The following is a 26,591-nucleotide window of genomic DNA, read 5'->3' on the forward strand; positions in this document are numbered from 1 at the left end:
GATAAATATGATTTAAACCAGTTTAATACCTTACCCGATAGACCTACCAATTTTTCTAGTCTGTTAATTAAAACGCTGTGATCAATGGTGTCAAATGCGGCACTCAAATCCAAGAGGATGAGGACAGACACTTTATTTTTTATTGCTTGCCAATCTCAGGTCACTGACTACTTTGAGTAGAGCTGTCTCTTTGCTGTGCTGGGATCGGAAACCAGATTGAAATTTGTCCAGTATATTATTATTTTGAAGATGATTAAGAAGTTGATTAAAGACTGTTTTTTCCAGGAGCTTACTGAGAAAGGCGAGATTGGATATGGGCCTGTAGTTGTGTAGGTCAGTGCTGTCCAGATTGGGCTTTTTAAGCAGGGGTTTTACTAGGGCCATCTATACTATAATTTTGCGAATGTCTGTCTGAGTGAGTGTCTGTCTGTCTGAAACAGCGTTTCTCCTCGGTGGCTGGAGCAATTGATCTGAAATCGCATCACCATCAGCATATGAACACACCTGACATAACTGTGTAGGCCGTTTGTCACTTTCACAAATCGTATGCTGTATATTAGCATTTTTATGGTGTATCTACTATCTATTCTGCATCTAGCATGAGGCGCATCTATTCTGCATCTAGCATGAGGCAACATGTTTAACCAGCTCTCTCTGTGTGTGTGTGTGTGTGTGTGTGTGTGTGTGTGTGTGTGTGTGTGTGTGTGTGTGTGTGTGTGCAGGCAGGCGGGTGTGTGCGCAGGCGGGTGGGCGGGTGGGCGGGTGGGAGGGCGGGCTGGGGGGGGGGGGGGTAGCCATTAAACGAAACGGGTATTTCTTACATTGATGCTCCTACATATTATCATGCAAGCACCAGTTAAAGTTACTTTCCATCCCTCATATACTGTATGCACAGTGCACATCCCATAACCCACACACTGCACATCATTTTGGAGCTCATATCTTTGAACGGGTAAGGGCTAGTTTTAAAAGATTTGGGAAAAGTACCTGATTGGGTGGAAGAGTTAATTATGTTGGTTGTATCCTGGGAGAGACAGTGGGAAGTAGCTTTAAAAAGCTTGGTTGGGATGGGGTCAAGGGCACAGGTACATGACTTCATTTTTCCTATCAAGGTGCTGACATCACTAACACTGACAGGCTCAAATGAAGTCATTATGGAAGCAGGTGACATCGCTAACACTGACAGGCTCAAATGAAGTCATTATGGAAGCAGGTGACATCGCTAACACTGACAGGCTCAAATGAAGTCATTATGGAAGCAGGTGACATCGCTAACACTGACAGGCTCAAATGAAGTCATTATGGAAGCAGGTGACATCGCTAACACTGACAGGCTCAAATGAAGTCATTATGGAAGCAGGTGACATCACTAACACTGACAGGCTCAAATGAAGTCATTATGGAAGCAGGTGACATCGCTAACACTGACAGGCTCAAATGAAGTCATTATGGAAGCAGGCCCTTGACCAGGGATATCCCAGTGGGTGGCTATGGGAGAGTTTGAATTTACAATTCGAGTTGGATTAATTATTTCAGCCCTGATATTGATAATTTTATCCCTAAAAAATAAGGCAAGATCATTACATTTCAGAGCAAGTGCTTGATCATTGACAATGGTAGCTGGCATAGGAGTTAAGAGACGGTTGATGGTGGAAAAGAGGACTTTATGATTATTTTGGTTTTCATTAATTATGTTAGAGAAGTGGCTTTGCCTAGCCTTTCTGACAGCAATATTATACTTATGCAGGTGTTCTTTAAAATTTTCAAGATTGACATCTAGTTTATTTTTTTCTCCATTGCCGTTTGGCTTTGCAGCAGTTTCTTTTTAGCTGACAGAAGGCGCTATTATTCCATGGTGTTTTATGGCTTTTATACCTCATCTTAATTTGTAGAGGAGCCACTGTATCCAAGGAGTGTCTCAGTTTGTCAATGAAATCATCTACAAGTTGATCAACTGAGTTCATGTTTGATGGAGTAGGAGTGCTTATCAATTCTGAAAATGTAGCTATGGCTGTATCATCAAGATTACGCTTTTTAAGAGAGACATTCATGTATTTATATTTAAAAGTAACTTTTATTTTCCCCCCTGGACCCAGCTGCATACCCCTGCCATACCCAATTGGCGCCCCTGCACTCACTTACTCACTCACTTACTCAGGAGTGAAAACATAATCCCTCACCTTTGGCTTTTTTTTATTGATCAGCTTGTGTCTGATGAAAGTCTAGCGTGCTCTGTATTGCCTTGCATCCTTTGACAGAGAAGGCTTTCTCTGAGGCTTTCTCTGTCTTGGGGAAGTATGCAAGCTCTTTGGCCACCTTGCGGGCCATGTCAAGGTCTCGTGCCTGGCCCCTGGTGGCCATTTCAGCCTTAACACACAGGACAACATGTTTGTATTCCAGAGGAAGGAAGGGCACGAAGAAGTCCACCAGGTGCTTGTCTATCAGGTTGGTATGCCACAGCCCACCTACACCACGAGGTTGGAAAAAAAAGACATGGGGTTGGGGCAGTCAACATTTGTATATATATAACCCCCACTATAGTTCGTGGGCCAGTCTCCCCAGGGATCTATAGTTGGTCCTCTCCTTTTCTCCCTCAATACCAAAACTCCTTGCTGAAAATAAATGTTATTTTCTCCAGAATGCCTACTGTACTATGACATGCCCAGAATAGGGACGCTAGGTTTCCTGTCCTTGATCAAATCTAATTTTCTCTTTGTACAGTATAGGCATTTCAGTAAGGTATTAATGTAGTGTACTCACTTTGCTCGCTATACAATATAGCATCAGAGAGAACCTTTTCCAGGTCTTTCAGTTGGATCTCCTCCCTGTCTCGTCCTGCATTCAAGAAATCCAGAGTTGCAGAGTTGATGCTGTCCCCTCCGGCATTACTATTGCAAACAAAATATCCCAAATGTGTTCACAATTGAGTATTACAATATAAATGTAATAAGAGCAAGTTAATTACTTGCACCAGCAGAGCGTGCAAGACAAGTACTGCGTTCGGCTGCGTATGTAGGTAGAGGTGGAAAATACTTGAGTAAAAGTACTCGAGTATTTACTCAAGAGTAGTTTTTTTGAGGATCTGTACTTTTAAAGTAATTTTTAAATGCTCTACTTTTACTCTTACTTTTGAGTAATGATACTTGTACTTGTTACTTTTCATTTGGACAATGAGTAAGAGTAATTCAGTAAAGAAATACAGTGTAAGTGTATGGTACAGTATATTCACATTTTAAAAAGTGAACAATTAATTTACACCTTTTTAGTACCTCTGGTCAAAAATAGGCCAAATTGTCAAATAATAGAGGCCAGAATTGTGAAAATAGCAGATATACCGGTACATGCTCACCGCGCCTCTGTGGCATTGTGAGCATGTTCCACAATGGATCAGATGTAGTCAAACACACAATTCCAAGTGCTTGTCAGGGCGGGGCTCCGCTTTTGAAATATTATTATTTTGGGGGTCGCAGACTGAAAAGGTTGAGAACCACTGACCTAAGATATGTCATTTGTTTCCAACATTTGCAGCACTTGATTTGTATGTATTACAGTTTACATAATATATGTTCTTAAAAATGTTATTAAAAGTGGTTTTCTGATTAGCGTTTTTCTCTTCCTGGTTAATGACATCGCACTGGGACAGCTTACCGGTAACGTGAAACATGTAATTAACGTAAAAAAAAAAAGAAAGTAAAAAAAAAACTTTTAGGTATGGCCTACTTAATTATGCACAAGACACAAGTTGGCACCTCGACAGAGTGTGCAGTTCTAGTTACTTGCTCAAACAGAGCGCGCAAGTAGGCCATACATAAATGGCCTACTTGTGCACAAGGAACAAGTTGGCACCTCAGAGTGCATTTCTAGTTATTTATTGTGCTCACCAGGGGGGGAACCATGGTTTTCTTCTGGGGTACATTAGATTGATTTCAGCTGTACTTTATTATTGTTGTTATTACCAGTATGTTATTACCGGTACACCCTTGCAGTGTTGATTTTCACAGCACATTTTAGTCATAGTATTTTGAATAAAATTCCATTTATTTGTGTCACATTTTAGTCATCTAATGTTTTTGTGTAAGTCGACTAAATATGATTTTAGTCAACTAAATCTACAGTCAATGTCACACTCTGCCTTAGAGTGAGGTTAATGTGTGCAAAAAAGGCACGTGAATCAATTTCACAAAATACAGCGCAAACCCAATACTATTTACAAAAGATGGCTTTTGTTTTGTTCAGCTCCACAGCCCAAAAATCTGGCATCGGGGCACGTCGGGGGCTAGTTCCACTACTGATGGGGTGGGTGTGTTGTTGATGTCATTGGTTTTGAGACACAGCTGTTGTTGATTTGATCTGATACTCATCCTTATGTAACATGCATACTTCCTGTATGAGATTATACCCGATGAAGACCCAAAGGTGTTGAAACGTTGCGTGCTTCCCTCTTTGCTATAAGTTTAATTATACCTCCCTGTCACACAAGGAACACATATCTTTGGTCTTGGCAACCTGTTGTCACGACACCTTGGCCTGGCCTGTCAGGGCCTGTGTTGTTTTTGTTTTTTCCCCAGTCACAGTCACATTCCTCCAACAAAATGCCTCAAATCATGAATGCAGCCTGATATGTGTGTGAAATTTTGCACACACATTCCCACTAGGCCAAGGAACAGATGCCACCCTTCTCACATTGGCCTGTTATAGCGCCACCAGCAGGTCAACTTTTGCAAAACAATTTTTTGGAACAAAATGCCTCAAATCCTGCATGCTGTGTCCGATAGCCGTGAAACTGTTAATGTAATCACTCAAATCTACCATTTAACCTATTTTCTGATGAATTACAGCCCTTACCCTCTAGATGGGGTACAGGGGCGTAAATACCGCTGACACAGCCGACGCATGCGCATTAGGGCCCATGACGTTCAGGGGCACACGCAAGTCAGAGGAGAAAAAAAATAAATCTAATAACAATGTATACAATCGGAGCAGCTGTTCTATCCAGTGTGACAGTGTCTGCTGCTTCTATTTCCTGTAGTAGGCTGCTACCATTTCAAAATAAGCTGAGGCACAAACTGTAAGTGTGTTGCGTACTAAATAAAATGCAAGGACGGATGCTGTGGACCTACTTCTGATGAACCATTAATGTATTTTTAATTGTTTGCGTCGCATCGTGGCGCATAGCGACCACTGTCAATAAGAGAACCCCTGCAGACAGAGTGGCACATCCATAGAAATAATTATTATAAGCATACATTTGCCCAGCCCTGGGCAAATTGTGTTTTTGTATTTTGCAATGAGAGAATTAGCAGAAGTAAATAACATACAGTACATACAGTACAAGTAAGTCAAGCAATACAGTATGTCACATAAGCAAATATAACAGTTTGTGTTGTTCACACACCATATTGCTTCCCAGATAAGAAATAATTGTTATTTAAGAAACAAATGAGTTTTGTCGTCACCTGAGGAAGATAAATATAGCTTTCCGATATGAGACTCCATCCAGCTTATCATGGTAATCTAAGAATGACTTGATGCAGTCAATCAGGCCAGGATGCATCTTGTCCACCTCATCAAAGATGAACATGGAGGTTGCACAGTCGGTGACGTTGCCTCTGATCCACTGCCGTAACTGAGACTGGGGATAAACAACAGACAAATGCAGAATGAACAATCCACCGTTTGTCAGCCTTCTGATTGGTCCCTGAGACTCCCTGACTGGCCAACCAGAAAAAAACATTCACTTTTTGCTATCGGGGGTGGAATTTGTGCAGTGGAGAATGTTGCTTCAGGCTTTCAAGAACGGTCCGCACTGCGCGACACGGCGTGCGTCTAGTACGGCCGTGCGAGGTGATCGCGATTTCGCTCAATATAATGAATAAGCTTCAACAAACTAGTTCACATGGACCTTATCAATGTAACTAAGAGTTACGATTGGGTACATATATTTTAAATGGGCAGAATTACGAAAGCCAGCCTATTATGTGAGGAGAACTATAATCTGGCTGTCATCTTCCTACCCAAGATGCACTGCGCTTTCTCTTTCTATTTCTATTCTCTCTCTGATCCAGGGGATTAAACTAATTAAAACATATATTTTCGGGGGAAAACTACTGTTTTGCTATGTAGTTACTGTACCTTTTTCTTCCCTTTTTATTAATATCACGTCGATGTGTTTTTTTGGGTAGTTTATATAGCTGTAATGAGGCTATGAAAAAAAGAAAAATCCCATCCACTTCCACTATAAAAGAATCTGCAATGGTGATTCTGTCCCACTGGGATTATACAAATTAAAACATATATTTTCGGAGAAACCCCCTGTTTTGCAATGTAACTATACTGTACCTTTGTCTTCCCTTTTTATTAATATCACCTAGATGTTTTTCCTTTGGTACTTTAAATTGCAATAATGAGGCAATGAAAATACCCTCTCCCCCCATTCACTGCCACTATAAAAACAATCTGCCCAGGGTCATCTGTACCACCATAGTAACAGGGCAGAATGGGGCGGGATTTGCAAAGGGGAGAATTGTATTCGTATCGTTAGATGGACAAAATTGTTGTACCAGCGTAGTAACTTTTGACCAAAAAGAATAAAATAAAACAAAATATTTATTGATATTAATACCTCGTAGGTTTGAATTAGATTGGCATGTGGGAAATGATGGTTAGCGTCGAACAAATGGACAAATTTGCTGTCCATGCCCTTTTTGTAGATGTTCTTAGCTATGAGTTTGCTGACAAAGTTCTTCCCTGTACCAGACCCGCCCTGGAGAGAGAGGACCAGGGGCTTCTGGCGTTGGTTGTTGTCGCTCATGAATCCAGACACAGCTCTCAGGATGACGCGTGATGCTATATGCTGCCCAAACAGCTTGCTATCCAAGTCAGCATCCAGACCTAATGAATGCAGAATAGAAAATCAACATGATTACAAAATATGTATATCAGTTTATGTAAAACTGGTTACTCCGATGGTTAGTCCGGCGGCTATGCACAGTATTTTGACGGAATCGTACACTTTACGATACACGCATGAGATTTGGCACGCTGTTAGAACATGTCCTTAAGGAACATTTTTGTAAAGGTGAGCGCTGGAGACGTCAGAGCACAGTGGAGACGACAGACCACGATGGAGACGACAGAGCGCGGTGGAGACGACAGAGGCCTCATTGATACAAAGGCTATAAGGCATCGACTACGGAAACAATAATAGCCACCCGCGACGTGTTGTTCCAAATATTTTCCGGAATTATTTTCCAGAAATATTCGGCACCTGTGACCATTTGCATTCAACAAACCAAACGCTGGTGTGGTGTTGTTTGATTGATTGATTGATTGAAGAATTCATTAGAAGGTTGCATAGGAAAAAGTACAGTTTCATGACAAATCACTGGTACAAGGTCAACTAAAAGTAGATCCTAGTAAGCTTTTCGGGCTTATTTACACAGGAACCATAGTGCGGCATGCTATGTATTCCCGTAGGATGAAAACTGAAGTGACCCGCCCTCAGGAAATGAGGGAGGGGTCTGAAAATTTTAACCCCGTCATTTTCTGATGGTTTGGTCCCTATAGAAGCCAAAACAGCAAAAACAATATTAGCAAAAAAAAAAAAAAAAACCTATGGGAAATTGGGATTAGGGGGAGAACGGGGTAAGATGAACCACTTTTTGCTTATGTTGACCTGGAAGCAAGAAAAAGTGAGATGGCAGTAAATTCAAAACATCTAGACATATTTCAGGATGTCTGCTATCATTTGAAATTTTAAAGGAGTAGTTCACCCCCAAAATGACTTTTTTTCTATTGATTAGTCACGCCATGGAGACTAGAGTTCAATAATATTTTTTAGTTTTTGTCACATTCCTAAGACAAAAATGTGTTAACAATAAATGTACCCCCATTGATTCCGGATGGTGACCCGTTTCTAAACGGGTCACCATCCGGAATCAATGGGGGTAAATTTACTCTAATACATTTTTTGTCTTAGGAATGTGACAAAAACCAAAAAATATTATTGAACTCTAGTCTCCATGGCGTGACTAATCAATAGAAAAAAAGTCATTTTGGGGTGAACTACTCCTTTAAGTAAGTGTCTGTGACAAAGGACCATAAAAATATGACCTATTAAAAAAAAAAGTGGTCATGTGGTTCAACTTGCCCCAGGTGAGGGGTAAGTTGATCCAAGTAAAGGGGTAAGTTGACCCACGTGATATTCTTAACTTTTAACAGTTTAAAGGGGTCAGAAACCCCGCCTCTTTATTTGTTGTATGGGATGTCAAAACATGAAAAGAAATCTGAAATGTAGGCGTGGTTATCTGCTGTTGTGGGGGGAGGGGCGGAGTAATGCGTGCATACTGCATATCATTGTGTTAGAACTATCAGAGAGAGACAGAGCGAAGCTGTCGCAGTGGGGCACTTGTAGCTGTTTCCATTTTGGAAACAAATTTTAAAACCAGCCATTGGAGGTGTAAAAAGTATAAAGTTTCAGCAACTCCATGTTCTATAACCAGTTAAAATGGGCAAGTATTTTACAAACAAGCTGTCTGAGCTTTTATCCATGGACGCACTTTCTCCATCTCTGGACTGTTTACCACGGAACCGGAGAAGAAGGAACGCTAGGCTAGCGCTGATAGCTTTTTACATTGGCCTTTATTTCTTACAGGATGCTGGTATACCTGCTGGGCCTTAGGCCTGAAGCACCTCCAACGGTGCCGATGGAGGACTGTGCATGGCAGGGGCGTCCACCTCCCTGAGCCTAGCCTAAACCTGACCGCATACCATAAAAGGAGTTGTGCTGCAGGGTCTTCAGCTGGGGACCACCGCTCACTGATGTTTCGCCCCTTAGCCCAGAACATCTCCCGGTGGCGGGGCAGTGTACAGGAACGTCTCCCTGACACTCCCTGCAGCACAACTTATTTTGATGTTCCCCCCCAAGCCTTGTCTCGCCGCCTCAGCCAGAGCCAGTGGCTTGCCTTCTCTGCTTCCTCAGAGAGTTCCTTGGTGGCTTTGCTCAGTCTGGCTCCCCGTAGCCCCACATCTTTGAATAACCGTGACGTGGAGCTACCAACAAAACCCCTGGCTCCCACCTCCACCGGGTATGTCTTCGCGGTCCAACCGCTTTCTCTGCACTCTGCCACCAGGTCCGCATATTTCGCCATCTTCCTCTCATAGGCAGCCTCAAGTCCCTCCTCCCATGGCACTGTCAATTCAACCAGCAGCACTGTTTTCACTGCTGCTGACCACAGCACCACGTCAGGTCTTAAGGTGGTGGTACAGATTTCCTGTGGGAACCGGAGCTGTCTACCCAGGTCCACTTCCATCTTCCACTCCGCCCCTGGTGTTAATAGTTTGGAGGGTGTTGGTCTCTTGCTGGAGTGTCCTGTAGGATTCCCCTGCCTGTGGAAGTGGATCTGCTGTTGGCTCCTTGATGGACTCTGATTATTTGCCTCCTGCCGACTTTTCTCCAGCACCTCTGCCAACTTCCTGAGCACTTGGTCGTGTCGCCATGTGAGTCGACCCTGTGTCAGGGCTGTTTTACATCCTGACAGGACATGCAGTGAGGCATTGATGGTCCCACAGAGGTCACAGGATTGCTCTGTTCCAAACCACTGATGGAGATTTCGAGGGCTCGGGAGCGTGTCGTAAGCCTATTATACCACCACCAGGACGCGTAGCTGGTGGAGACCTGTGCTCGGAAGAGCACTTCTTCTAGTTTCACATGAAACCAATTGAATGTAAGACATGACAACAACACACATAATGCGTATGTTAGCGATAGTGTACTGTACACAGTAAAAACCCTAAATGTTAATTTATCCATCGGTGAGTACGAGAGCACACATGCATACAAAAGGACCTGTAACTCAGGGAATTGTACAGCAAGTTTTGAATATATATTTTTATGTGGCCACACCCACCCTCATTAAGTATGCCTGGTTGTCAGGTGGGTGGTGACCCAGCTGAAAGGAAGCATCTGAACCAGCATCACATGGTGGTGCTCTGGGTTTATTATTTATATGTAACAGGGGGGAAAAAGCATCACAAAAACCATGAATAAAATCAAATAAAATACTGTTGAGCCCTACTCTGCAAAAATGCCAATTAGGGTTCCTGTTTTGGCAAGAGAAAGAAGAAAAGATAAAAGAGAGTGTGTAAGTAAAATGTCTTTCGAGGAAGAGATAGGGGAAAGAAAAAAAGAGGATATGTTTACTTTGTACTATTGCAGCCCAACTATTGCCTTGTCACTGCCATCACTGCCATTGTCACACACCAATTAGAAGCTTCATTCTGACAGTTCCAATTACTGAATAAGATAGTTCATTTAAATTCCACTTCTTTTCATATCCCATACAATTACCTATCTATATGTTTCATGTACTGTATATAAATGTCGTTTTGAGTTAGGTTACTGTTCTGTGGCATTTTACATTTTTTTTGTTGTTTTCTTTATGTAATCAATCATTATTATACAAAAGTAATCGGAAACCTAAAAAAAAATTGCTTTAGGGGAACCAGAGGCGTCAGAGCCTCTTAGAGAGTGGGGGGGTTGACATGGGGGGGGTCATGCACGCGTGCAAAGCGCGCGAGAAAAATGGTGGTTTTTCGCGGATTTGATCGCGTTTTATTCGGGTTTCCGCGGTTTATTTCTTTGCAAGCTGTATACCATTTTAAAGCTAAGATTCTTGTGATTCCGAATCCGCAAACCATTTGATTATAGCACCGAAACTCACGCCGCAAACAACGCAGAAGTCCGACATAAACAATAAAGGTTTCCGCGGTTTATTTTTTTGCTAAACAATCAGGAACGGCACACTACACTTTCCCTTTGCCTCTCTCCACAAGCACCAGCCAGCAAGATAGTCTATATAGTTATAGTAGATGGACTTCTTGGTACCAACACTCCAACAGACAGACAACACCAGTATCATATAATCATTCAGTTCCAAAAGCTTTTCAGTTAATCTACATAATTTTACACCACTGTCTACTACTACAGCAACTTGCACGCATCGATCCAGACCCCAGTGTTAGGAAACAGTGGTTCTGGTTCACGTAGCCACTAGCCCACAACACTGCAACAGTGTACATTAGCCAGCAGGCAGCATAGCATTAGCATCCATTCCATCATCATTACTCTAACTCAGGGGTCCTCAAATAGAAATCTTGAAGGTCCACAAATATTTTTTTGAAACAGGTCCGGGTCCGGAAAAACAAATAGGCTTTATATATATATATATATATATATATATATATATATATATATATATATATATATATATATACACACACACACACACACACACACACACACACACACACACACACACACACATAAATGGTCTGTTTCCAGATTCTTTATTAAAAGGGTCTTAGGTCCTTAAATTATGAGTCATCTGGCCTGGTGGACTCCTCCCAAATCACTTGGGGACCTCATTTGACTGAAGAGCAACAACCCATTGAAGGGAGATTACAGAATGTAATAAATCAAAGTGGAGCAGAGATATTTTGCGCTAATGTTTGTTGCTTTGTTTTCTTTTAACAAACTGGGATCATTTTCAAATAATTTATGCTTGTGTCACAACATGAATATCGATCTGAAAACAAGTATCGCGCGTATAAGCAGCTTGTAGCTCACTCCTGTACCGAGTAGGGCAGGCTACTGCGTGCAGCTCACAGCTAGCTTTGCTGCATGCTGCATATCCATGCAGAAAGAGAGAGGCGGAGGCACGTCGCGACAAACTCTCTGGAGAGAAGATTACAATCCTGCAAAAGTATTCACGTTGATGTTGTTGATGTTGTTGTGCGTGAATGAAACCCACTGGTTTATAGTTGCGCTGTTGCAGGCTGCAGCTCCGAACGCTTCGAGTACTACTTGGATGCTTCCGTGGTCTGTGGAATGAACTCTAGTGACCCAGCTGGCAACAGCCTATCAGCGTGTCGTTGTCATAGAGATGACATCCCATAATACTCTGTGGGCCGGCATCAGCCAATCAGCTCGTCGTTGTCTCTCTCTCTCTCTCCCACACACACACGCACAGCGCATGCAATGAAGTGAAACGAAACGTGGAGATATTTTTCCCTTTTTTCTTTTTTTTTTTTACTATAATTCGTCCTGGGTCCGGTCGGCGGTGCCTCGCGGTCCGGACATGGACCGCGGTCCGCCTATTGAGGACCCCTGCTCTAACTGTAATATATAGCCACGAGTCACGACTCACCAAGTCTTGAGTTAGGATGAGAGGAGCAGAGAACGATGTTTAATGCCTTTATAGCCTACATGGTCTTGTCTTGATGTTATTCCTTTATGCCTGTAGTGTGTTGTTCATTTCACCATGAGTCCATAATACGCGCGGAAGACAGAGAGGTAAAGGGACTTCCTATGAAAGCCATTTCCTCTCTGCACAGAAGCGTATTTCAAAACAAGAGTCTTTATTTTATTTTTGTTCATGTACAATCGATCATTCAACATGTTTATTTTGAAATTGTCCTGGAAATATAAGTAGCCATAGCCCCTACTACGCGTTTGCAGCGCAGGGGAGGGAAAAAATAAAAAAAAGCACCCCGGCCGGCCAAAAAGGTGGGGGGGATGAGATCACGGTTTTATGAAAGTGGGGGTGTCCCGTCATACTCACAATGAATGGGCGTGACGCGCCTGAGGGGAACTAACTTTAGACCTGGCTGACGAACCAGAGGGTTTTACCACACCTCTGACAAACAGGCCTGTATACAGTATATTTCTCTGCACATATTTTGATGATATTCGCATAGAAACACTTCTACACGTGAACCTCTGATGTCACCTGCTCTGCCCAAATCGGTGAAAATTTGGAGAAAAGCCATACATTCGTGATTTTATGTCATGAATGTATGTCATTTTTAGTTTTTAGATTGCGTCACCCTGTCATCATTTAGATTTCTTTTTTCATCCAATCTGGATATGAAATATAGTTTTGAGACTGCTAAATGTTGGGAGGCATGGTAGAGGATAATGATTTAAAGAGGTCATTACGAGCTTAGTTTGTCAACAGCCCTCACACATGCAATGCTTTATTTCCCCCTTAAGACTTCACAACTTGAAAACAGGACTTGTCAGCATAACTTTGTAGCTAAAACATAAACCCTATATAATGTGCTCACTTGTGAGTTTGTAGATCAGCTATTTGCAGAATTTTCGCCAATTATGACATGCCCAGAATTGGGGATGTTAGGGTAATAGGGTTACTAATAATAATGTGGTTAAAAACCATTCCCATATGTTTTTGTCAGCAAAACTGACAAACGTTTATAATTTGAAGACCGTTATGAGGAAGGACAGTTTGTTCAATGTGAACGTCCTGCTAGATATGTAATTGGTCCAATCTGCAGATACACATTTTTTACGTCACACACGTGTTGTTTCCCAATAACACAGCTTGCTGACACACAATAAAGGGGCATGGAGTTAATATCGTCACTGTCGGGCAGAAACCTTGTGTCTCCAAGTTTCAAATTTGTAAATTTCTTCGCAAAGTATAGCGCTGCTTCACCATACAAGGCTGTTTAACAAAAGTAGTGAAAACAGCCGATCTACAAGCACACAACGCCTCGCACCCCGGGGCGTTGTGTGCTTGTAGATCGGCTGTTTTCACTAGTTTAGTTCATTTTTTAAATGATAAATACAAAACGAACGCTTTTGGACATACTGTACAAGGTTTCCACCCAACAACGACGATACTGTATATTCAGTGCTGTTACCTTTCTTTTCCTGATATTCTACCGATCTCAGTAGAGCAGATCACATTATTGGTTATTGTGGGATTTTAATCTTTATGCTTGATTAAGTGATGAAATATGTCAACTGATGGTCTGTGGAAAAACTCCTTCTCATCAGTTCCTTCCTACAGTAGTTCAAATCTACAGTGAATCTTATCATTAGGGACCAGGGAAACCTGTGCCAATGCAGTTCAGTGTGCCCTGTCTGGGGCTTTCACAATGTGAATGCTCTGCCACAGGACTGTTGCATCTCATCCTGTGTGTTGGTAAGTCAACCCTGTAACCTATCTGTGTGTGTGTGTGTGTGTGTGTGTGTGTGTGTGTGTGTGTGTGTGTGTGTGTGTGTGTGTGTGTGTGCGTGCGTGTGCGCGTGTGCGCGCGCGCGCGCGTGCGTGCGTGTGTGTGTGTGTGTGTGTGTGTGTGTGTGTGTGTGTGCATGCCTCTGTAGAGAAAAGGAGAGGTAGAGAGAGAGAGAGAGAGAGAGATTATGTACAATAGAAGCATTTAAGACAGGGGGGTACCCACGTGATGTTTTGGGGGGTCCCTAGATGACAGTGAAGTGACAATTTAAGGACTGAAGGATTTAAGAATTCAATTTTAAATTTGAATACAAAAACAAATAGAAGAGGGAAAAAAAGACCTGTACTGCATCAACGAAGCATCAACTGGTCAAACATTGGTCAGACAGTGAACATTGTGAAAATAGCCAATCTACAAGCTCCCTGTGAGGCGTTTTGAGCTTGTAGATCTGCTATTTTCACTATATTTATCTGTGGAACCGATTCAAACAAAATGTAATAGCTCAACAACTACAATTCCAAGTGCTTGTCAGGGTGGGGGTTGAGAACCACTGCTATAGTGCAGAGTGATGGAACTGTGCATGTGTGTGTGTGTGTGTGTGTGTGTGTGTGTGTGTGTGTGTGTGTGTGTGTGTGTGTGTGTGTGTGTGTGTGTGTGTGTGTGTGTTCTCTCTGATGACCACTGCAGCAGCAGTCTCCTCGCTCGCGCATTCATCACAAAGAGCTCATGAAGAGGACTCTCGGGAGACCCACGTACGCTTTCGAGGCCAGGCAACATGTTGTAAGTGTGTGTGGCGATGGATGGATGGACGGATGTGTGTGTGCGTTCATCTGAGTGTGTGTGTGCGTACATGCATGTGCGTGCATCTGTTAGTGCTGCAACTATCGATTATTTTGTTTTCGATTATTCTATCAATTGCTTCTTTGATTCATCGGATAATCTCGAATCACCTTTTGGCACCAGTAAACCACAGCCACTGCTATATCGCCGAATCGACACGAAAACTATTATAATTGTCTATGTCGAAATTGATTGGTATTATTCATCATTTAAGCACTATTTTATTCTTAATATAATTTCATATCTTCCTTCAGTCCTAGGCTATTTAACTGTTGCACCTCTAGCATATGCGTCTGTGTGTCTGTGTGTCTGTGTGCGTGCGACCGACTGACTGGGGGGTGTCAATTCACAAAGTGTCACAAACTACCAACCGCTCCCGGGGGACCTGGTGGGACCGCACACTGGGGGGAAAATCCATTTAACACCTTATTGTGTATCATTATTTTATGCTTTAACTATTGAAAAATAGCAGATCTACAAGCTCGCAGCGCGGCACTCGTGAAACTCGTGAAACCCTTTAAACTTGAGAACAAAAGAATGTATGTACTTATCAGAAATATTTTAATAACACATTTCCCTTTTGCAAATAGTCTTATTTCCTTTCTTACGGTTATTTAAACTGTAAGAAAAAATATTACAACCAATTAAATAACGTTTGTTATTCAGAACCTTTTAATAATTGCAATTATTAATATAATATAAAAACTTCTCTTAAATGAGTGTATTCATCAAAATGAAAGATGATTCAGCATAATTTGAGTAGCAAATACCTAATAAAAAAATATGAATGGTGATTCACATAGTTCAACTTACCCCAAGGCATGTGGTTCATCTTGCCCCAGAGCCACCATTTTGACAAAACCTGGCTAGCTTGATGCTTAAGGCTCATCTTTAGCTAAATGATTCACATAGTTTTATACATTGGGCTATCACCAACATACATGCTATATAAGTTTAGACCTGGGTACATTTGCTTTAACATAAAAATCATTATACCATAAAAGTCAAAAATTGACTTTGACCAGCAAAAAACACTTTTTGGGGTAGAAATATGCTTTCCACTTTGCCCAGGTGTCTGTAAACTCCGCAGCCAGGTGGAAATGATGTTTGTGTTCTTATTTTAAGGTCAAATGACAACTCATGTGTATAGTTTTAAAGATAAAGGGGGTGGTTCATCTTACTCAGCGGTTCATATTACCCATCTTACCCTCCCCCTACATAGCCAAATAGGGCCAAACCTGAAGTGACTCACCCCCAGGAAATGAGGGAGGGGTCTGAAAATTTGAACCCGCAATTTTCTGATAGTTTGGACCCTATAGAAGCCAAAACAGCAAAACAAAACTATTTTGGCACAAAAATCCCATGGAAGCTGTATTTTCGACATAGCATACCGCATTATACCACTTTATGTATCTCATATTAAAAATCATATATAGGGCCTTTAGAGTGCTTTTATTTTGGCACCGGCACGTCCCAAAATAAAATCACTCTGCAAGAGTTATGATATGGCTAGAAAATCCGTGTACCTAACAATGTAAAAATGGCCTTTTTTTTCAATATTTAAAAACATAAAAAAAACGGAATAATGAGTAATTTTTTTTCAATTTATAACTTTTAGCGCAGAAGCAAAGGTTGAGAAAATGGAAAAAGGCATCTTGGAGCACCAATTTATATTTTTCATTTGTTTACTTAATTAGCAAAACTTAAAAAATGAAAAATGGCTCTTTTGTTCAATATTTAAAAAATTAAAAAAACTAAAAAACGAATAATGAGTCCTTTTTTTCCCAATGTTGACCTTTTTGCAAAATCAAAGGTTGAGAAAATGGAAAAAGGCATTTTGGAGCCCCAATTCCTATTTTTCATTTAGTCTATTTTTCATTTTCTCGTTCTGAACGCTATACCGGAAATAAATGAATAAATTAAATAAATTAAAATTAAGGAAAAGGACTCATTTTCCAATTTATGTTCTTGTGTTTTGAATAGAGAATAGAAAACTCAGATTACGACCTGAGAATCACCATTTATTCATTTATCTATTAATCTATGTATTTATTTATGTTGACCGCGTGGCTTTTCATGCCTGAGACGGGTAGGAAGCACTCGGTTGTGTAAGCGTGGACCGTGCGGCATGCTCCTGCTTTGGGATTTTTTTTCCGGGCGGACGGTCATTTATTGACGTCACGTGCACGCGCGTGCACGCGCCTCTAGAGGCTATTTAGATAGAAAGGATGTCAGCAGATCTAATGGTGGGAAAACAATAGTTTTCTAGTCTTAATTACATTTGCATTGTTACTTAAGATTTTATGTTCTATTTTCTTTAAATTCATTTAGAAAATACAGCACTGCAGTAGGCTAGAGAAACAAAGTTTGCCTTGAACGAATCTCAAACACTAAATACCACAGTAATGGATGAGGACACACACACATCGATTCGACACATGCACATGCAGTCACAGCTGGAAACCTAAGTAGGCTATATATCCATATGAATAGAGGCTTGAGGACGCTCACACATTCACCACTAGAAACCTGTTATGCATAGTAGTAGCCACTGATTAAAGTATAGCTTGTAGTTATCGCGGATTCGCGGGGTGGGGGGTTGTCGCGGCTCTCGCGGGGGGGGTATGCACGCGGTTACACGGTCGGGTCGTGCACCGTTCAGTGCCGTCCGTGCGCGTGCATGTGGGGAAATATTTCCGGCCACACGGCGTCCGGTCGCGTCCGGCCCCCAAAGCACTACTGCCGGGCCACCAGGGGTCCGCCGTTCGCGGACCACCAGCGGTGGCGCCTTTCCCCATTAATGAATAGTAGGCCTATATACCTGAACAAATTAATTCTGTAATGTATTGCTGGCCTAATAGGCCTATGTCTGACTTTGAGTATAGCCTATCTACAAAAGTGCTATAGCCTATCGTATGTAAATTATATTATTATTATTAGCCTATTATTATTATTATCATCAAACCTGGTGTTTACACTGGGTCCCCATCAATGCGCGCGTACCTCTCCCATTCATGTCGTGTGGTCTGATTACAAACCAACGTTGTGATGGCCAATTAATAATGTTTGCTCACCCAGTGGGGTGCTAATGACCCTTATTCATACAGCGATGCATGGGCCATTTAAGGACTGTTGAGGGATTCATAACTTTTGCCCTGTGTTGTGAAAATAATAATTAAAACTCAACAATGTATTTCCTGCACGGGGCTTCACAAAGCGACGCGTTGTGAGCTTGTAATTACATACAGTAGGCTCTGGACGGTTGTGCATACATACATGTTGGCAGCGGACGGTCATTTATTGACGTCACGTGCACGCGCGTGCACGCGCCTCTAGAGGCTATTTAGATAGAAAGGATGTCAGCAGATCTAATGGTGGGAAAACAATAGTTTTCTAGTCTTAATTACATTTGCATTGTTACTTAAGATTTTATGTTCTACTTTCTTTAAATTAATTTAGAAAATACAGCGCTGCAGTAGGATATAACAAAGTTTGCCTTGAACGAATCTCAAACACTAAATACCACAGTAATGGATGAGGACACACACACATCGACACATGCACATGCAGTCACAGCTGGAAACCTAAGTAGGCTATATATCCATATGAATAGAGGCTTGAGGACGCTCTCACACATTCACCACTAGAAACCTGTTATGCATAGTAGTAGCCACTGATTAAAGTATTGCTTGTAGTTATCGCGGATTTGCGGGGTGGGGGGTTGTCGCGGCTCTCGCGGGGGGGTATGCACGCGTTTACACGGTCGTGCACCGTTCGGTGCCGTCCGTGCATGTGGGGAAATATTTCCGGCCACACGGCGTCCGGTTCCGTCCGGCCCCCAAAGCACCACTGGGTTGCATACATACACATACAGACAGACAGACAGTTACAGACAGCTTGTTCCCCGGGCGCGCTACGGCCGAAAACAGCGCCTGTTGCGTCCTGAGAACATGGTCATCATCATCACTGCTGCTGGATTGAATGAACCGTTCGCACAACAACCACACATGCACGCGCGCGCGCGCGACACACACACACACACACACACACACACACACACACACACACACACACACACACACACACACACACACACACACACACGTGCGTAACGGTGCGTTATGTCAGTGTTTCTCAACCAGTGGGTCCGGTGACCGCCAGTGGTCCTTGAGGAGGTGCAGGTGGTCCCCATCTAAATGATGCCATAGTTGACAACCTGCACCCTTATATGGATCTTTGCTTGCCACACCGCTGTTTTTCTCTGCAAGCGCCACCGTGCGCTCCGTGCCAGATAGAGATGGATGGACAGACCAGACACACAGACGGACGGACGGACGGACGGACGGATGCGCTCCGTGCAAGCTAATTCATATTGGATTAAACAAACAAAACAGAGTAATTTGGAGTGAATGTCATTGCCCGCGGTAAGCTAAATGATTGATTGATTGATTGAAGACTTTATTAGAAGTTTGCATAGGAAAAGGTACAGTTTCATGACGGTACAGTTCACTGGTACAAGGTCTACTAAAAGGAGATCCATGAAAAGACTAAGCTTATTTCCACTGGAAACCATTGAAGTATCTCATATAACATTGAATGACAGACAGATAGAACACAGTACTATGCAGTAGATATGTAAAGAAAAACAAAACAAAGACAGTAATTCTTAAACAAACAGTATATACAAAGAAGGGGCAGGGGAGGGTAGGGTTGGGGCTAGGTTCATTATTACCAGTTGCGAACGGCTGCTGCCTGTAAGTGGCTTTTCAGGGCAATTTTAAAGGATGCAAGTGATCCACACTCCTTTATGGCCTTCGGTAAGGCTTTCCACATTTTGGTGGTATAGCAGAAAAAAGAGTTTGACCCTTTGTTGGTTTTGACTCTGGGTTGAAAGTGATCTGTGGCGCTGCCTCTGGTGTTGTAATTATGGACATCCTTAATGTTTATAAAGTATTTTGACAGGTACTTGGGTATCATAGTGGTGTAGTGTATCTTGTACACCAGGCCCATTGCAAGCTGCTGTACTCTGTCATCTACTCTGAGCCACCCCACTCTTAATTGGTGAGTAGCGGTGAGGTGAGTCTGATAGGGAAGGCTAAGCAGGACCCTAATTAGTTTATTTTGGGCTGTTTGGAGTTTAGTTTTCAGGGCTTGTGGGGCGTCACGATACCATACGTGGATTCCGTAGTCAAAGAGGGGCTGGATTATTGCACCAGCTATGGTCTTCAGTGTGTTAAAATTGACCATCGGGGCTATCCTCTGTAGGAAACGAGTTCGTTGGTTGATTTTATTTATTACTTTAGAAGTCATCTTTTCACTGGAAAGATTAGCTTCCAGGATACATCCTAAGTAAGAGATTTCGTTTTTTCGTGTTATGACCTTGTCACCCACTTTGATTGTGAAGTTATCGACCTTTTTGAGGTTATGATTTGTTCCAAAGAGGATGGACTCCGTTTTTCCCAGGTGAATTGATAATTTGTTGTCGTTAAGCCATGTGCAGATCTTACTTAGTTCAGAGTTAAGTGTCTTCTCAACCTGCAAGTGGTCCTTGCCCGAGACTAGGAGAGCCGAGTCATCCGCGAACAGGAACAGGTTGCAGTCACAAGCAGATGCCATGTCGTTCACGTATATTAGGAACAACAGAGGCCCCAGTATGCTACCTTGAGGAACACCACAGCTTACTGGGAGGGGGGGGGGGACATGGTACCGTTAATCTCCACCACCTGTTCCCTCCCCACCAGGTAAGATTGCATCCAACTCACTGCTGCGCTGTCAAGACCGATGGCTTTTAGTTTCTCAATCAGAATAGAATGATTTACGGTATCAAATGCCTTCTGGAGGTCCATCATGACCATGCCGCTATATTTGGTGGGAGAGTTACATGAAACCAAATGGACCCGCATGCGTTCATGTGGGTTAATGTCGGGTGGGTACATTTGTTTTATCCTTACAGTATAAGGTGGTCCATGCAACTCTTTAGCTGGGGACCACCTGACCTGGGATCCCCTCAAGGACCACTGGTTGAAAAGCACTGTCTTATGGACCTATTTAGACTCAGACAGACAGACGGGGAGAGAGAGAGAAGAAGGAAAGAAGTACCGCAGCAGCAGCGGTGACACTTAAGGCCTACTTTTTACAACATTGTCCCTGCACTTATTGACATTTGACAGTGCAAATCTTATCACTAAGACAAAGCCCTATAGCCTATAATATTATAGCCTATTTGGCTATAACATGTTTATTATGTACAAGTAGTTCAATTCAAAATAGATTGCTGTAAGGTGCGTTTACGCACATGATTGTCATGTCTGTGTCTGTCTGTCTGTCTGTCTGTCTGTCTGTCTGTCTGTCTGTCTGTCTGTCTGTCTGTCTGTCTGTCTGTAACCTACTTAAGTCCCCTCTCCCCACCATGCGTTCCCTCGCTCTAACACCCACAATCAGAGGCCGGGTCAGGGGTTTTCGGTCCACGAGCGCGATGCCGTGGTCGGCGGAGCTCCACGGAATTCCACGGAATTCCATTCACTTCAAAAGCTGTGTGTGGGGGGAATAGAGGCGCGCAGCGCACAAAATAGGTAGCCTATCTATTTGGGTAAAATGGATAGGTAGGCTATAGGCCAGATAAAGATGGATGGATAGACAGACCGACAGACCGACAGACGGACGGACGGACGGACGGACGGACGGACGCACAAGCTGTCTGTCCGGAGCCCACAAGCCTATACTAATATATGAATCTGAATCTCTTTCTCAGTTCTGAGTCCCGACCGTTGGAGTCGCGCAGTAGGCCTATATTAATTAAAATATGTATTATTTAAATATAGTCCTAGGCTATTTCATATTGGATTAAACAAACAAAACTAATTAGGAGTGAATGTCATTGCGCGCAGTCAGTTATATGATGGAGAGTTGAAGTCCAAATGGACCCGTACGTGTTCATTTTGGTTAATTTTACGCTTACAGGTGGGTCCATTTGTTTTATGCTTACAGTTACAGATAAGGTGGTCCATTTGGTTACCAATTCCAACTCTTTAGCTGGGGACCACATTGGATCCCCTCAAAAAAAAAAAAAAAAAAAGATAAAGAAATTAATTAATTGCATAGGAAATAGTAAAATAGGCAGAACATGTAGGTGACAAAAATCAGTAAACACGTAGGTGACACATAGAGTATTAGACCTACATGATATTAATTAAACCAGTCCAGGCTACTGTCCAGCGACATGCATGCGTAAGAGCGGCCAGCAATAGGCTACATTATAGATTTACATACCCTTCATGAAACAAACTGATGATGGGAATTTGGTTCCAATTCTGTCCAATGCCAGCTCTGATGGTACTGTAATTCATTTTTAGGGTTGACAGCATGCACACAATCTGTCTATAGAAAGACTAAATACTTTTAATGTTTACAATGTCCTCCGATATACATGTGGTTATAATGTTATATGTTGTACCTCGTCAGTGCCACAGTACAGTTTAAACTATTATAGAAAAGTTACATGTGTATTGAGCTTGGATATTGGCTATGTTTACACCTGTTTTTAGCATACATGATTAACCTTTCCCAAAATAATAGATAGCAGAGCCTTTAGGATATCAAAATTCACTGTTAACCCACCCATACTTTGTTTAAATTCTTTTCAGGCAGGTTTACCAGTTGTCAATGATATAAAGATGGCAACCTTTGTGTAATACATTGATTGCTTGAAGTTTTTATTGGAGGTTTTGCAAGGGCTTATTTTCATTGATATCATTCTCTAACTCAGTGATTACCTTAATGTGCAACATTGTTTTCTCACTCAACACTGCAGAGGGTATCTGCACATTTCTAAAGGGACAATTGAAGGACTTTTTAATTTAAAATGACAAATTAAACATGGGCCAATTTGTCAAATATTAGAGGCAGAAATTGTGAAAATAGCCGATCTACATGCTTGTGAGCATGCAGATTGTGAGCATGTAGATCTGCTATTTTCACAATAGAACTGTGTTCTACAAAATGTAATGTCTCAACTCTTAGTGCTTGTCAGGGTAGGGGGTCCCCAGTTAAAATATGATTATTTTGGGGGTCACGGCCAGAAAAGGTTGAGGACCACTGCTCTTAACTCATAAAATTGAATGACAGATAGTACACAGTACTATGCACAGTAATTGTAAAGCATGCACTGGCTTATGGACCTATGGACTATAGGCTATATTAGGCCAGCAATACGCTGCAGAATTAATTTGTTCAGGTATAGGCCTACTATTCATTAATGGGGAACGGCGCCGCCGCTGGTGGTCCGCGAACGGCGGCGGACCCCCGGTGGTGGGTCGGAGGCAATGCAGGGACTCCCAGAAGCTCCCCTGAGAAGCGGGGGGTCCGTGAAGCGCTCGGCGGCCCCGCAGTGCGCGTTGTGCGGGAATGCGAGCTTGTAGTAGGTCTATATCTGCTACATCGTTAGTTGCTGGTCCTTGAGGCTCCGGTGGGCCTGGTTACCGACTCAGGGACCCCCAGAACGGCGGGGTGACAGGCAGGGAGGCGCGGACCCCCCGAAGGAAGCAGGAGCATGCCGCACGGTCCACGCTTACACAACCGAGTGCTTCCTACCCGTCTCAGGCATGAAAAGCCATCACGCGGTCAACATAAATAAATACATAGATTAATAGATAAATGAATAAATGGTGATTCTCAGGTCGTAATCTGAGTTTTCTATTCTCCATTCAAAACACAAGAACATAAATTGGAAAATGAGTCCTTTTCCTTAATTTTCATTTTTCCATTCTGAATGGATTTTTGAAAAAATACAGCATTTATTTCCGGTAGCGTTCAGAACGAGAAAATGAAAAATAGACTAAATGAAAAATAGGAATTGGGGCTCCAAAATGCCTTTTTCCATTTTCTCAACCTTTGATTTTGCAAAAAGTTCAACATTGAAAAAAAGGACTCCTTATTCGTTTTTTAGTTTTTTTAATTTTTTAAATATTGAACAAAAGAGCCATTTTTCATTTTTTAAGTTTTGCTAATTAAGTAAACAAATGAAAAATATAAATTGGTGCTCCAAGATGCCTTTCCATTTTCTCAACCTTTGCTTCTGCGCCAAAAGTTATAAATTGAAAAAAAGGACTCATTATTCGTTTTTCCGTTTTTTTTATTTTTTTAAATATTGAAAAAAGGGCCATTTTTACATTGTTTAATGAATCCAATTCATTCAATTAAGCTGTGAACGTTATTACCTGGTCTGTTGAAAGAGATCCACTCCGACCCCGGTTCGCAGCATTCGTCAAAATGACAAAATATGTTGGATCTGTACCAAATACCACCACCTGTGGCCAACAGGCCCGCGATGCCGGCGGTGATGATGGGCTCAAACGCCACGGTCACGTTGGCCAGCAGTGAGACCACCACCAGTGAAGCTGCAGCTGATGAATGCTGGAGAGGCTTCATTTCGCTGTATACAACCAACTTGTTTAATAACAATATAGTACTGTACTGCTCGTTTTTTTTTCTTCTTTTTTTCCTCCTCTTATATATCTTTTTTCTTACGTCTCTGTAACTTTGTAAATAACTGTAGGCTATACTGCTGTGCTACTACTGGACAACTGAATTTCCCCCTTGGGATAAAGCCAGGTCTAACCCGTCGTCGTGCGTCGCAATAACTCAGGAACTCTCTTTGCCGTTAGCTGCCTCGGATCAACAAGACTGTCTCTCTGTCTGTCGAAAAATAGATGTAGGCCTTTATAGCCTGAGTTTTGCTTTTGCTTTCGTTTCATACGAACGAATAAACCAATCCCTACTCTCATCGTATAACGGACAATGCCTTTGAATGTTAACTCTGAAACATTAAATGACTAAATTGCTTTAGTTTAGCCGTTCACTAACCTCGCCTACCAGGCTTTAGACTTTCACTAAACAGTTCAACTGGGATACATTTAACCTAATTATGCTTTTTCATAGCTAATTTAACTAAAAAGTTAATGAGTTGGCAGAGCAGATGATGTCAGTGGCAGTGTTCAATGAGCAACAGATTGATGTATATTTAAACCATTGTTATTAAATATAATTAAAGAGGTAGACATGATAAACTGCTTGATGGACTGGCACATTGTACTGCAGCATATACTACAGATATATATTACTGTTTCCAATAAACTAGCACAACGTTTGACAAAATATTCAACTTATACAGTAGGCCTAGGTTTTCAATTCAAGTTTCCTTCCAAATCGGTGCAATATTTCATCCCATACTTGGAGTAAGGTTTTGTGTATTAAATGCCCACTAAATTTGAGAGAGACTTTTCTTTCACTTTGTGAATAGCCAATCCATTTGGGATAGTGGTTTTGACACTAGGTGGCAGTGTGAGACTGTTGTTTACACCAGTAGTAGGCTACTTACTGTAAGGTAGTCATGAGCAGCACATGTGCCGTTTTCTCCTTGTAACTGAAAGGAATTCTTCTTCTTTACTGTATTTCAGGATACGGGTTGCTGTAGCCTGGTACTGTACCTGTACAGCTTGTTCTTTCAGGTAGTTACAAACATGTGCCCAATAAATCTCTCAAAACAGATTAACGAAACAAAACAGTGTGCTGTTTTTCATTTGACTATGGGTTCCCACCCAGATTGTGGGCCCATACTGGGGCTTTAGGCTATTATACAGGGTTTAAGATTTTTACCATCTCCATCATGTCACAGATGGGGCAAATAAGCCATCAGCCATCAGTTGTGAGTAATTTTTGAAAACTCTGTGGGAATTTTCACATGACATTTCACGTGACAAGTATGAATGAATTAATCCATAGGGTTAGGGTTACTCTTGTAAAGAGTCTCACTTCACTACCAACATGCATCTTATATTAGAGTGGGCACGTGGCTGGATGTCACAACAAAACATAGCAGAAAGAAAAATGCCACAAAACATAGCATTCAGATTTTATTGGCCAAGCTTCGCTTGACATAGTGCTCTGGTCAGCGCAACTAGATTCTCAAAGCATCCATTAATGCAGTGTTTCTCAACCACTGTGCCTGAGGACTTTGGTGTGCCCCTCGAAACTGCTTGAAAGCCAGTAGTGTATTTATCATTTTAAAAATGATTTAAACTAGTGAAAACAGCAGATCTGGTGCGAGGCGTTGTGTGCTTGTAGATCTGCTGTTGTCACTACTGTTGTGCGACTAGGGATGGGTATCGTCTGCGATACTTTTAATGGTATCGATTGCATGACGTTGATACTATCGGGTATCGGTTCATGTAAAAACAAACGATACCTCATTTCGATATTCTGGAACGCACCCCTGGCCGGTCGCATCTGTAACAGTTGGGCTACTGAGAGTTTATATCCACCTGTTTCCGCGGGAGTTTACTGGAGATTATTTGGACCTGTTTGAACCACACTACCGGTTTAACAGCAGACATACAAGTTCACGTCGCGTCGCAGATGCAAACGTTGTGAGCTTATTAAATCACACTCGGCTGCGGCGCCGGAAGCTCGGTACAGCGTCTGCGCAATGCACTATGGGGCGGTGGAAAGTCGTGGATATATTTTTTTTCTCTATTAAGCACTTGTGCTTCATCTTCTGCTCTGTAAAGCGCTTTGAGCTGCATTTCATGTCATGAAAGGTGCTATACAAATACAGTTTTATTATTATTATTATTATTATTAATGACTGCTTTAGTAGGCTACACTCGTTAGTGTGGAAAATAGCCGACAATAGCCAATAATGTTTATTATTATGA

At 42.1% G+C, this 26,591-nt stretch overlaps 1 protein-coding gene across 1 annotated transcript; it reads right to left on the reverse strand.

Annotated features, from left to right (window-relative positions):
• Nucleotides 1–2,188: 2,188 nt before the first annotated feature.
• On the reverse strand, nt 2,189–24,362 carry LOC308298873 (torsin-1A-like). The gene is made up of 5 exons (XM_080742566.1): nt 24,096–24,362; nt 6,623–6,891; nt 5,457–5,632; nt 2,761–2,888; nt 2,189–2,465 (listed from the first exon to the last, which is right to left on the reverse strand). Exons 1-5 carry the CDS (start codon nt 24,304–24,306, stop codon nt 2,194–2,196), a joined length of 1,056 nt encoding a protein of 351 aa, XP_080598692.1. The 5' UTR covers nt 24,307–24,362; the 3' UTR covers nt 2,189–2,193.
• Between the last annotated feature and the right edge of the window lie 2,229 nt (nt 24,363–26,591).

This window comes from Nannobrachium achirus (assembly GCF_963921795.1).
Source record: "Nannobrachium achirus genome assembly, chromosome: 15".
Classification (NCBI taxonomy): Eukaryota; Metazoa; Chordata; class Actinopteri; order Myctophiformes; family Myctophidae; genus Nannobrachium; species Nannobrachium achirus.

Bases quoted from the DNA above. Each gene is read 5' to 3' on its own strand.
- LOC308298873 (XM_080742566.1), bottom strand. From the start codon at position 24,306: ATGAAGCCTCTCCAGCATTCATCAGCTGCAGCTTCACTGGTGGTGGTC. The intron at 5,633-6,622 runs GTATTAATATCA...GTTTATCCCCAG, and splicing joins ATCTAATTCAAACCTACGAG to TCTCAGTTACGGCAGTGGAT. The intron at 2,466-2,760 runs GTGAGTACACTA...CTCGTGGTGTAG, and splicing joins TATATTGTATAGCGAGCAAA to GTGGGCTGTGGCATACCAAC.